Genomic DNA, 13,343 nt, shown 5'->3' with positions numbered 1-13,343 from the left:
CTGGCATTCTTTTAAGCATAATATTGTATTTAAAAGGATGATTTTTTTTTAAATCAATATAAATGCAGATGAAATAATAATGTGCAGATAATATTTTTCAAATATAATATATATTTTTTTCAATCTTTCTTTGGCATTAATTGTTTGATATAGAAATAGAATCATCTTGGTTTTAAAGGCATCCAGAAAGTCATTTTGTCTTCATTTCATATATGGTACCTGAGTGTACAAATATGATTTAAATATGGGATAATATGCAGTAGCCCCAAAATGCATTTGGACATGAATTTCCTTGCATTACCAAAATATCAAACCAGGTGGCATTTTTTTAAAAATAAAATAATTGTATAATAATAATATTTAATAAATAATTATTCATTTTATATCATAGAAATATCTTTTTTTTTTATTTTTTCAATTTTATCAAGTAATACCATATTACATTTTCAGTTCAGTTCAAAGATCTAACAGTATTTATTGTCTTTATAATAAATGAGCAGATATTGTTCTTTTTTATTTTAACTGTTTGATATATCTAAATGGATGACTTTAATTTTTCAAATGGTTTTCAAAGACATGGTGTCTTAATTCACAATTCATTTAATGTGGTGTGCATGCTGCATATGTGTGTTTGTTTGCATTTGTATTCATGCATCTACATATGGAAGCCATGTTAAGCGTCCCCATTTTAATTAGTGGACAGGATAAACATACATGTTTGACACACAATGCATCCCAGCTCTGCTCTTTTTAAAAAACAAAAAAAAAAATGCTCTGAGGAAGCAGTTGAACTGAGCAGCGCAGGGGCTTAGTGACTGATTACAGAGATTGCTAGTGCCATCCAGAGCCCACTGGAACACACGAGTCAAGTGGCCTGGCAGCAGGGCGAGATTTGTTTTCTTGGGATTGTGTGGAATTATACCGAGTATTAATTCAGGTCCCTGCAGGATTCTGTGGGAGGCGACGGCTGGCCGTTCGTTACAGCGATGATAAGGATGAGGAGCAGCTGCTGATGCTCAGTTCAGCAACCAGATTAATCTGCCGAGACTCTGTATTAAAAAAATAAGGCAAAGAGCAAGTTTGATTGAGACTTACGCTTAGGGAAAAATGAAGGGGTATCTGGATGCTACATGTAAGGGGGGGAGAGAGGACAACCGGCTTGTTCTAAAAGCTGTTAAGATGGGATGAATCCAGAGCACTGGATATATCTCTAGTTTCATCATAAAAAAAACACTCCCTATATTTGAGATGTACTGGAACTTTATCTGGGAAAGGTTATTCTTTCCATGATATTTAACTTAAATAACACATTGTATATGGTTTTGTAATGTTCCCCATAAGTGGCTTGGCAAATTCCTAGCTGAGGAATGTGTTACTGTAGCAAGCTCTGCTCATATTTAGAGCATGGCAAAATGGCATAATAAGAATGAAAATGTATTTTGTGTATCAGATGAAATTCTTATATATATATATATATATATATATATATATATATATATATATATATGTATACAATTTTGAACACAGTCTTAGTTAATTAAAGGAACACTTTGGGTACTGGTTTAACCATAATTTTTTTTTTTTTTTTTTTTTTTTTTTTCTCCTTTTACTTAAAAAAAAAAAAAAAAACTGGGTTGCTGTGGAGCACCTACAAAAGAAGCATGGGGCAGATCAACAGATGAAAAAAAAAAAAAAAAAAAAAATCAACAGAAAATCATAAAATAGTGAATAGTTCACCCAAAAATGAGAATTGGTTTAAATTTTACTCACCCTCAGGTCATCCAAGATGTTTGTTTCTTTACTAAAACAGATTTTCAGAATTGTAGAATTATATCACTTGCTCACCAATGGTTCTTCTGCTGTGAATGGGCGCCGTCAGAATGAGAGTCCAAAAAGCTGATAAAAACATTGTAACATTTATTTATTTATTTATTTACTTACTTATTTATGTTTTTGGCTGAAAATGTCATCTTGTCTGAATCAGGAGAGAAATATGCACAGATCAAGTACAGTTTACAAGCAAAAACAGTCCAAATCAGTGCTTAACAAATATGTTGGTGGATTTTGGGAGTACAACAGGGAATGGACTTTTTCACTGAAGGAAGCATTGTCATATTTTGGCCAGAAATGACGGTTTACAGTTGAAATCTTAATGAGGAATTTATTACAAAACACACAGATTTTCACTTTACAGGATGTGGATTGACGAACTAGTGTTGTGTGGATTAGCCTATTGTGAATTATTGTGATGTTTTTCTCAGCTGTTTGGACTCTCATTCTGACGGCACCCATTCACTCCAGTTGATCCACTGCTGAACAAATGATCTAATGCTAAATTTCTCCAAATCCATTCAGATGAAGAAAAAAACTCACGTACATCTTGGATGACCTGAGGGTGAGTACAGTTTAATCCAGTTTTCATTTTTGAATACTGTATAACCGGAAGGTGATAAGTGTGAAAAATTGCTTATTAACCTAAGTTATATATCCAATTTTACAACTTCATCACCATGACAACACAATGGCATAAACCTAAAATGACTGTAAAATTATATGAACAGCATTACTTCTAAAAATCAGCCTTCACCATAAATTTAATTTTTTGTTAATGAGGAGCAAGTCAAAATTATGATTATTATTATTATTTTTTATTTTTTTATTTTTTTTGTGGTAATCAACATTATACCACAAATGATGTCAGTTAACCTGGAATATTTCTTTAAACTGGGTTAGGTGTCACTGTCTGTAAAGAAAACGGTCTGGCAGCCTAACACACACCCCATCATGCGAACCCCCAGTCCAACACACATAAATAAGCATACAGACCACACATGCATAAACGCACCACTACCCTCCATCGCTACTTTCCTAGCACCCCGTCCCCTCTCGCAGCTATGAATATTGAAGTGAAACACTAATAACAACATGTTTGCATTGTTGCGACTGCTCGTTCTCAATTATTTACTGGTGGACTCTTAATGTGACCATGTTGGGCTACAGCCCAGCGCACAGCCTTTCCCTCAGTCAGCTCCACTCTGCCATGTCACCTTGACCGTGTCACTACAGCTTAGGCGCAGATGGGGGTCAGAGTTCACTCTGCCAGGTTGAGGAGTTTAGGAGGAGGTAAGGTCCAATCAAGCATGAGACAGCTTTTCACTTCCAGTGTCCGTTAGGCCGCCTCGGCCAAGCAGCTCCTGCGCCCTGCACATTAATCCACTCAGCAGCATTAATGCACCAAATGAAAGTTTTATGTGCCGAATAGTCAGCAAATAGTCACTGCTTTTAAGGCACAAATAATGCCAGGGTAAGCAGTTGTGTGAACATGGTGTGCTTTGGTTTTATACTCTTTTTAACTGTTTATATTGTGAGATATTTTTCCGCTGTAGCCCACACCAACTCGAGATGTTTCAATAAACTCATTTATGACTAATAAACACTGATGTCCAAAATTCTGAGACGGTTTTGAATTTGGGATTTCTAATTTAAATCTTGTCATTTAAAATATTAGTATTTCAAAAAATGTAAAACAAAGAATATTATTATATTATTATTGTTGTTGTTGTAAATTATATTTATTATTATTATTATTTTATTATTAAATTATAATATTTTATTAGATTTACATTATACATTCTTACATTATTATTAGCATGATTATTATTATTTTTATTTAATTATTGTTTCAGATTCTGCACTATTTCGAGGTAATACAATTTTAGGATTTTGAAGAAAAAATGAAAACGATCACATTTATTATTTTTGAAAATAATTTTAATTAATATTATATTACATTTATTACAGATTCAACACTATTTGTAGGTAAGAGTGTTTTAATGGTGTTTTAGGATTTCTAAAAAAATTAAACAAAAAATATTATTAAAATTAAATATGATTGTATTTCTGTTCATTTAATAAAAATTTCAGATTCCGCACATCTATTTAACGGTAACTATCAAAAACAGTTATGTGACATTGATCATATGAACTCATTTGCACAGACAGTCAGAATCACAAATTGCGTAGATTATTCTCAAATCATGCTCATTATGATCAAATAAGACTTACATTTCAAATATTAAAAACCGCAGGAAATGTTCTCATAACTTAGTTTTTGACATGTTTCATTCTATTGTGAAGACTGAAATGTGGCCATCACAAGTATAGCCATTTTGATGTAAAATATAGCCATACTGCCCTCTAGTGAACTGTATAGTATTGCCATGCAGATAAATCAGAATCAAAGATGTAATCATTTGATTAAAAAAGATAATAAATTCAAAATCTACCTGTAACACTGACTCTTAAATGCATTAAATTGACAAACCTTAAGTTAAATTGTCAACTTGTAGCTGCAGACAGACATTACCTCTTTAATTATACACATTTTACTCTTCCTATTATTACATTACAATAACGCAAAGCTTTATTAGCTGGTATAGTCTTATTAAATTAATCATGTACAGTTGAAGTCAAAGGTTTACATACACATTGCAGAATCTGCAAAATGTTAATTATTTTACCAAAATAAGAGAGATCATACAAAATGCATGTTATTGTTTATGTACTGACCTTTTAAGATGTTGCACATAAAATGTTTACATAATACACCACAAGAGAAAATAATAGTTGAATTGATAAAAATAACCTCGTTCAAAAGTTTAGATAAACTTTATTCTTAATACTGTGTTGTAACCTGAATGATCCACAGCTGTTTTTTTGTTTTGTTTGTTTGTTTGTTTGTTTGTTTGTTTGTTTGTTTGTTTGTTTGTGTTTTTGTTTGTTTGTTTGTTTGTTTGTTTGTTTGTTTGTTTATTATTTATTTATTTATTTTAGTTGTTCATGAGTCCTTTGTTTGTCCTGAACAGTTAAACTGACTGCTGTTATTCAGAAAAATCCTTCAGGTCCCACAAATTCTTTGGTTTTCCAGCATTTTTGTGTATTTGAACCATAGACTGTATATTTGAACCCTTTCCAACAATGACTGTATGATTTTGAGATCCATCTTTTCACACTGAGGACGATGGAGGGACTCAGGTTAAAACGCTCACTGATGCTCCACAAGGAAACTTTTGAACATTTGAAGATCAGGGTAAATTTAACTTATTTTCTCTTCTAGGAAACATGTAACTATCTTCTGTAGCTTCTTAAGGGCAGTACTAAATGAAAAAATATGATATTTAGGCAAAATAAGAAAAATGTCCACATCTTCATCCTTTTCAAAAGTCCCCCCCCCCCCCCTCCTTCTGAACCATAAGTGAGCGTTTGAACCTTCTGTAATATGAGTCCCTCAGTTGTCCTCAGTGTGAAAAGATGGATCTCAAAATTATACAGTCGTTGTTGGAAAGAGTTCAAATACACAAATGACTCATGAACAACTATCACTAAAAAAAAAAAAAAAAAAAAAAAAAAAAACCCTGTGGATCATTCAGGTAACAACACAGTATTAAGAACCAAGGGGATGTAAACTTTTGAACAAGGTCAACTATTATTTTCTCTTGTAGACTATGTTAACATCTTTTTTTTTTATGAAATATCTTATTCAGGTCAGTACTAAATAAACAATAACATGCATTTTGTATGATGTCTCTTTTTTTGGTAAAATAATTTTTGCATATTCTTAATAAACTTTTTGCAGATTCTGCAAGGTGTATGTAAACATTTGACTTCAACTGTATGTTATGTATGTCACTAATTTCTAATGAAGTACATACTTTTATAGAATGTGGAAGGAAGGAACTGCCTTGCAAGTTCTATTTGATCAGCAGGGGGCGGTGTAGTTCCAGCCATGACATCCATCCATCCAGTTTCCAAACCGCTTGTTCTATGTAACACGGGCGGGAAAACACACTGGATGAATGAACAATCCACCACAAGCCCATCTATAGCAGGTCAGGCTGAAATAATTCAGATTTTATGAATGACAACAAAAGTGATCAAATACCTGCATATTATTATTGTTTTCTAATTAAACATCACAAATAATCACAACAAAATAATGATTTTATGTCACCACAATATCATCAAATTATGCTACAACAAAGACATCCCTCAAGCTTTTAGATTTGGAAGTGGTTACCTTGATGATTGCCAGTTAAATGATGTGCAAACAGAGCGGCTGTTTTCTCATCTCTCTTGTTGTTGTATCCAGGGAACAGCTCGGAGCTGGGCACACTTTGGGGTGTGGTGATGGTATCTTCGATGGGGATGTCCAGGGCACCTCCTTCGGCTAGTGTAATGAAAGGCTGCCGGGCTGTGGCTAGGCCAATAGGGCACACTGAAGCCCAGAATACCAGCTCTGTGGCATGATGAGGAGGGAGGAAAAGCACCAGTTTAGTGTGACTCCCAAAATGTGAAATCTGAAAACAAGGTTGGGTGCATGAGTAGGCCTATATTAGAATTATATTAGAAGTAACAAAATTTAAAAAAATGCTAATAAAAAATTGTAATACAAGTTAAAATTAGAAAAAAAGAAGATTATGACGTATTTTTCACCTTTTTAACATTCCTCATTATTTTCTTTTTTTTCATATTTACCATAAAAATTACAATAAAAATGACAAAAAAACAAACAAAAAAATAAATAAAAATTAAAAGAAAATTGAAAAGAAAATTGCCGAGTGAAAATGAAAATGTGAAAATATTTTTATGTTTCCCCCTTTTTCATTTTCTTTGTTTAATATTTTCTCATTTATTATTTCAAACGTTTCATATTTACCATAAAACTGACATTAAATTTGGCTAAAAATAATTTTTCATGAAATTAATAGAAAATGGTCTTACAAATGAAAATGACCAAAAATTTTTATCTTTGTTTTCCTCCTTTTTAATATTCTTTAATTATTTATCTGTTTATATTTCAATATTTTCATATTTACCAAAAACTAGACAAGAAATCTAAACAAAATTAAATAAAATGCTACTAGAAAATGTTTTTACAACTGAAAATGACAGTCAAAATAAAAAAGAAAACGTTTTCTTCCTTTTTATTATTCTTCATTAAATAGTTCCTTTTTTATTATTTAAAATATTTATTATTTACCATAAAATTGACATGAAATCTAACTAAAACTATTAGATAAAATGCTAATTAAAAATTCTCTTGAGGAAAATGACAGTCTGACAAAAATATTTTTATAAGGTGTTTTCCTCCTTATTATGATTTAAATATTTTCATATTTACTATAAAACTGACATGAAATCTGGCTACAAAGTACCTTAAATGAACCTTAAGGTCAACGTAAGCAAAAAAAAAAAAAAAATTGTCTAAAAAAGAATATTGCCACAGAGGAGACGCCTCTGACGATAATAACACATAGGAGCAAGCTGTGCTTAGTAGTAAGCGAGCGGCGCAGACCGACCCAAACTGGTCTCATCTCCGTCAGGCCCTGGGTGCTGCAGCAGATGGAAGCTGGGGTTAAATTCAGCTCTGGGTGTAACCGTACATAAACAAGCAGAGCAGACCTCAAACATGGCTTCTGGATGCTCAACGGCCTGTAGGGAAGATCCTGGGGCTAAAACAAGAGCCCAAACCTGACACTGCTCTCATGAGACATCAATGGTCCATATTCAGCAAAGAATATGATACGCACACCACGGACCTCCAGATGACATTGGCGGCAGCATCTTTAAACAGTCAGTGCGACACCAGTACAGACAGAGAACGAATGTTCAACATTACCATGTGTTGTCGAGAAGAAGACAAGAAGCGTTCCATTATGGGCCGTCCTCTCTACCTAGTGGTTGCCTTGGACACACATTGTGGACATCACAAAGGATCCAGTGTACAGTCCTGTGCAGACGCCTTGGCAGCCGCTCTGGCCATAGTAGCGATGTTCCCTCTCTGTGCAATGACGTAATGTTTTGGAATCATCGGAGCAGCTCAGCGAAAACTGGAGTCAGTGTAATGGATGAGTGGTTTCTGTGGACAGAGTTTTGTTTGAGAGTTTTCTTCTTCTTTTTATTTTTTATTTTTCGGTGGGTTGATTCAGTTGTCCATCATGGACCATGACAGATCTAAGGCTTGCACTTTGCGTGTAATTTAGAGCTCTAAATTGAAGGTTTGTAGCCAAGAACTGCATCTACTATGATTAGTGTTCTTCCCCTTTCCTATCCACTATGAGCAGTTAATCTTTAGTTTATATACACAAGTTGAATCACACAAAAGGAGATGGCCCTGTAACTCATGTAACATATTACATAATATACATAATCATTCTACATTTGGGATGCCAGTGTGGTAAGGACTGCTAAGAGAAACTGCCAATTTAAAGTGATGGGAATTTCACATGGACTGAACTTAAATAGCCACTGAACTAGGATCCCACAAACACGGCTTGTACTAGGCAGCTCTTCTTTCCACGAGTCAATGAGTTCAGTGTGGAAACAAATAATGTTTTCACTCAATGAAATTTTTATGCATGCATTTAAAAAGTTGACCAGACTAAATATGAACCAATTATGAATATAACAGAATGGGTTTACTGGTCAAACTAGTGTCAGATTAATACAGATTTTCAAATGTCAAACAAAGTAGCATTGCTTTGAACTTGATAAAAATGTATCACAGTTTGCACAAACACATGATAATAATAAGAAATGTTTCAGCAAATCAATGATTTCTGAAGAATCATGTGATACTGAAGACTGGAGTAATAATACTGAAAATCTAGCTTTGCCATTACTGTAATAAATAACATTTTTAAATATATTAAAATTAGTGCTGTCAAACGATTAATCACATCCAAAATAAAAATTTTTTTATAATATATGTGTACTGTCTGTGTGTGTATATATATATATATATATATATATATATATATATATATATATATATATACACAAATACACACACACACACATACAGTATTTTTTTACAATATTTACATTTAAACATATTTCTCTTAAATATATGCATGCATGTGTATATACACAATACACACATATTATTTATTATTTTTTAATTATTATTTTAAATGCAATTAATCTCGATTAATCATTTGACAGCACTAATTAAAATAGAAAACAGCTATTTTAAATTGTAATACTATTTCAGAATATTGTTTTTACTGTATTTTTTAAAATCTAAAACTGTACTCATCTCATCTGTACTCACTAATTTTTGTCAGTTAAATTCCACATAAAGAGAGTTAATAATCTACTCGAAAAATTGAAAAACCCATTATAATGAAAAATCACATTTCAACACAGGGGGCACTGTAGAGGCTGCAAGACCTGAAATGCATGTGTCAAAGAGACATCCATTCCAAAATGTGCAGGGCTGAGGTTCTTGAGAACCACTAGGCCTATATTAGGCTATGAAAAAAATCCGTAAACAACAATATGCAGTCAGTAGTGCATTATTCATAGGAAGTAGCTTAGATAGAGATACTGTTTAAAATTTAGCATTAAAAAGGAAGAATGTAGTAGCATACTTTATGCGGGGAACTAGAGGAGTTGGAGAGGAGAATCGGATTTCAAGCACCTGAGTTGAATTTATGTAGTGTTGATTGTCTCGAGGCAGGCAGCGTGCACTAGGGCCACTGAAGTCTGGGGGAGTTACCAAAACCACTTGTGCGGGAAGGGCGGGGCTTCAGGGAGCGCACTGTTGAAACTTTGTCGAGCTCCGCCCTTAACAGCTGCAGTGCATTTATACACATGTGCAAACTTTGCCCATGTACGACACTCCCCAAAACCTGTGCGGCTCAACTCCAAAGAACTCCAGCGCCTTTCCAACCCCGTTTGAAGAGGCAAACCCCGTTCAGCCGTGGATTTCTCTGAGTACACAAGGATCCTTCTCGGTCCGAAAACTTTTTCCCCCTGAGCTGGAACTCTCTATAGAAAATGTCTGCTTCGGTGCTGTCTTCCATATATGATTTCGACAGGGTAAGAGTTTATATTAGACTTATTAATTTGTGTGTGTTTTTTTTCTCAGTTTATCTTAGTATTTTGTTTATCTTTGTTTTGTTTCCTCAATTTATCCGCGCTGGCAAACTTGTAACATGAGAGCTCTGTGTTTACTCTCTAGTCTTCATAATAACGCGTTGTTGGGAGACCGGGAGTCTTGTAACTAGTTTTGTTTTAACTTCTGTTACAGACGGTGTTTTTGCGTTATGTGTTACAAACTTTGATATAATATATACACATGTATGTATGTCTTTTTACAAATTAAAGTAGTTTTTGGATTCCATTTCTTAGACTCAAATGGTCAAGTACAAGGAGGTCTGTTGTGACAAACGTACCACAGTAGAGATCTAAGCCGTAACATCAATTGAAAACCTTGATTTTAGGTTTTGTGAATGAATTTGTGATTTAATTACATGCTCAAAATAACATGCCACACTCTTTTATTTTAAATCTCTTATTTCAAATATATAGGACAACACCTATACAATTTTAACCCCACAGAGCAAATAAAACACAACACAGAGAAATGCCTAAAGCATGGGGTTTGTCTTGTCATATTTATTTTTAAATTAGTATACATATTTAAAACCTATACACAGTTTCCATCATTAACGATGGTAATTTGATTATTATTTAACAGTCATTTTGCCACTTGCCAAATTTAACGTCTATATATATATTTTTTTATACTGTCCTAGTATATAGCTTATGCCACCTCATGAGGGTGATGGTCATGTACAATAGTGTTTTCCTTCCTGTATTTCACTGCTAATTGTTGGTTAAACTAATGGTGATACCTCTTAAACTTATTTGACAGCCATGCTTAGAAATTCTGTTTGTTTTCTTTTAGGAAAAAGTCCCAAATTCAAATGCAATCTATCTCCACAATATGCTGGAAAAGAGGAATGTCGGGGTCCCATTTGCTGCTTCCAATACCAACAGCAACCGGTCTTTTGGTTATTTCAGGAGTAACTCCTCAAACCACATGGACTTCAACATGAGCAACAGGCTGCAGATCGGTTTCGAGAGCTCAACACCTGCCTTCATGAATAAAGAAAACAAGTATCGAGACCGTGCGTTCAGTGACACGGGGGAACGCAGTCAACAACTTCAGGAAATCCTTCAACAAAAGCCCGGCTCTCAGATCAACTCAACCCGCTACAAAACCGAACTTTGCAGGCCTTTTGAGGAAAACGGTTCGTGCAAGTACGGGGAAAAGTGTCAGTTTGCTCACGGCTATCACGAACTGAGAAACCTGTCCCGCCACCCAAAGTACAAGACAGAGCCATGTCGCACATTCCACACTATTGGTTTCTGCCCATACGGCCCTCGCTGCCACTTCATTCACAACGCAGATGAGCGCAGATCTGCTACGTGTAACACTCAGCCGAGGCTCAGCAGGGAGATTGGTGTCCTGGAAGAGAAAGAGTCATCAAACCCGTTCCTGAGACCGAGGGAAAGACCGAAGCTGCACCACAGCCTGAGCTTTTCCGGCTTCTCCAGCTCCTGCAGCAACGAGTCCGCTCTGATTGACAACCCAACATCACGCACACCCCCGCCGCCCACCTGCACACTCACTCCCACCTCACCCTGTCTGAATGCGTTCACGTTCCCCGATCAGGATCTTAAGGCTTTTCTTGCCCCCATCATCCCTCAGACCCACAGTGCTTTCACCCATCTGACCAGCGGTGGCTTGTACAGTAACATCCAGACCAACGCTTGCCCCCCATCGCCACCTTTCAAAATGAGCCACTTGCCCTCCATGCATCCGCTCTCAGAGTCTCCAGTGTTCGATGCTCCACCAAGCCCGCCGGATTCCCTCTCAGATCCCGAAGGGTACCTGAGCGGCTCTTGCTGTTCCTCTGGCACAATCAGCGGCTCGGAGTCACCCAGTATGGACGCAAATAGACGTTTGCCAATCTTCAGCAGGCTGTCGATTTCAGATGATTGACTTGCTATTATTGTTATAGCCTTTTATCCAAGTAGTGCCAACATGAGTTTCAGGTCAAATATCAGTCTCAACCGTTGGTTATCTCGAAGTGTTTGTCTCATGATTGAGATCTGATTATATTATATTTCTTCTTTCTCATTTTTCCTTACTAAAATGATGGCTTCAACAGTCTAGAAAAAGGCTTACGTAGAAGTAACGTATCTTGGGAAAACATTCCATAAGTTTGGAAGTGGTGTGAGAGCACAAGAACTGGGACTCATAAGTTGGTCATGGAATGTCACTGCAGATTTTTTTTTTTTTTTTAAGCTGTGTGGTATCATTGCATTTTGCATCATGCTTTGAAATCTATTTAACTTATTTATTGTCATGTGAAAGTATAGCCTTCAAGGATAAATTGAGTCCATATGGTATTTATCAAATCTAAAGCAATACACTTATATTCCTGTTTAAATTGTGATCGCCAATATTAATCTGGAAACCGTTGGGTTTGTCTCACAATAATATATTTTTGTTAACTTGTTTATTTTACTGTAAATAGGTAAATAATTTAAGATTGTATGCTATTTATTTCAATTTTGTTTACTGTGTGTGTGTGTATATATTAAAAAAGTGGGAGCATCTGATGAGGTCACGCTGTGATTTCTTGTGCAGGAGGGAGGGAAGCGTCAGAGGATCTATGGGCATTTTGTAGAATGTAGCCTATATTATGATGTCTTTATGGCCTTAACTAACTAACTAACTGACTTCACACCTACGAGTATGACTGTTTTCTTTTTTACCAACAATAATGACAACCAAAAAAAGTGTCCATTTGCACACAGTTGCGCAACGATTGCAGTCTAGTGCCAGAGAATGTAGCACTCTCCTATCTAGAGGTTAATAACTAGCTAATATGTACCTGCTGGGGTTGAAGATCCCACATAGTTTAACAATAAAGCAGTTGCTTTGGTGTATATCTAAAGCCAATCGAATTGAATGTAGCTCATAGATCAAGATGCCTTTTTTGTTGTTTATTTTTTTAGAACATTTGAACTCACCATTCCTAATGAAAGATACTCTGCCTTTCAACTGTGCTTCTCTAGACATGCAGACTGGGGATATTAAGTCTTGTAGTTGGTTAATAACTATTACTTTAACTTTTTAGATGAAGTAAAGCAACACTGAATGTAATAAACGAACATCAGCTAAAGTTGGAGTATGTATACAAAGTGTGCAGAGTAAACTTGTACTGTATGTTGTTTTTTTATATATATATATATTTTTTTTTTTCCATAGAACTTCTAATAAAGGCATTTTTGAACAAGATCTGGATGTTTGGAGGGGTTTTTATTCCACGGTGGAAATAAGAGTTGCTTAATTCTCAGGATAGGGCTTATTCATGCAGTGTCCTGTAAATTATTTTCTAGTCCGTTTTCCCGCCCTCCTGCTTTTCTTTCAGGGAAAATCAGCTACTTCAATGTCCTTGCGTTTGGTCTCCTCTCCTGACAGA

At 35.1% G+C, this 13,343-nt stretch overlaps 1 protein-coding gene across 1 annotated transcript; it reads left to right on the top strand.

Moving 5' to 3' along the window:
• The first annotated feature begins 9,640 nt into the window (after nt 1-9,640).
• Nucleotides 9,641-13,159, top strand: zfp36l2 (zinc finger protein 36, C3H type-like 2). Its single transcript, XM_019084536.2, has 2 exons — nt 9,641-9,882; nt 10,754-13,159. Exons 1-2 carry the CDS (start codon nt 9,841-9,843, stop codon nt 11,852-11,854), a joined length of 1,143 nt encoding a protein of 380 aa, XP_018940081.1. The 5' UTR covers nt 9,641-9,840; the 3' UTR covers nt 11,855-13,159.
• The last annotated feature ends 184 nt before the right edge of the window (nt 13,160-13,343 follow it).

Source organism: Cyprinus carpio, chromosome B12, assembly GCF_018340385.1.
Source record: "Cyprinus carpio isolate SPL01 chromosome B12, ASM1834038v1, whole genome shotgun sequence".
In the NCBI taxonomy this organism is placed as follows: domain Eukaryota; kingdom Metazoa; phylum Chordata; class Actinopteri; order Cypriniformes; family Cyprinidae; genus Cyprinus; species Cyprinus carpio.
This window is presented reverse-complemented; position numbering and strand designations above follow the sequence as displayed.

What these genes read in the sequence shown, in the direction of transcription:
- zfp36l2 (XM_019084536.2), top strand. Translation starts at nt 9,841, where the DNA reads ATGTCTGCTTCGGTGCTGTCTTCCATATATGATTTCGACAGG. An exon ending in CCATATATGATTTCGACAGG is followed by an intron (nt 9,883 to 10,753) that starts GTAAGAGTTTAT and finishes GTTTTCTTTTAG; the next exon opens with GAAAAAGTCCCAAATTCAAA.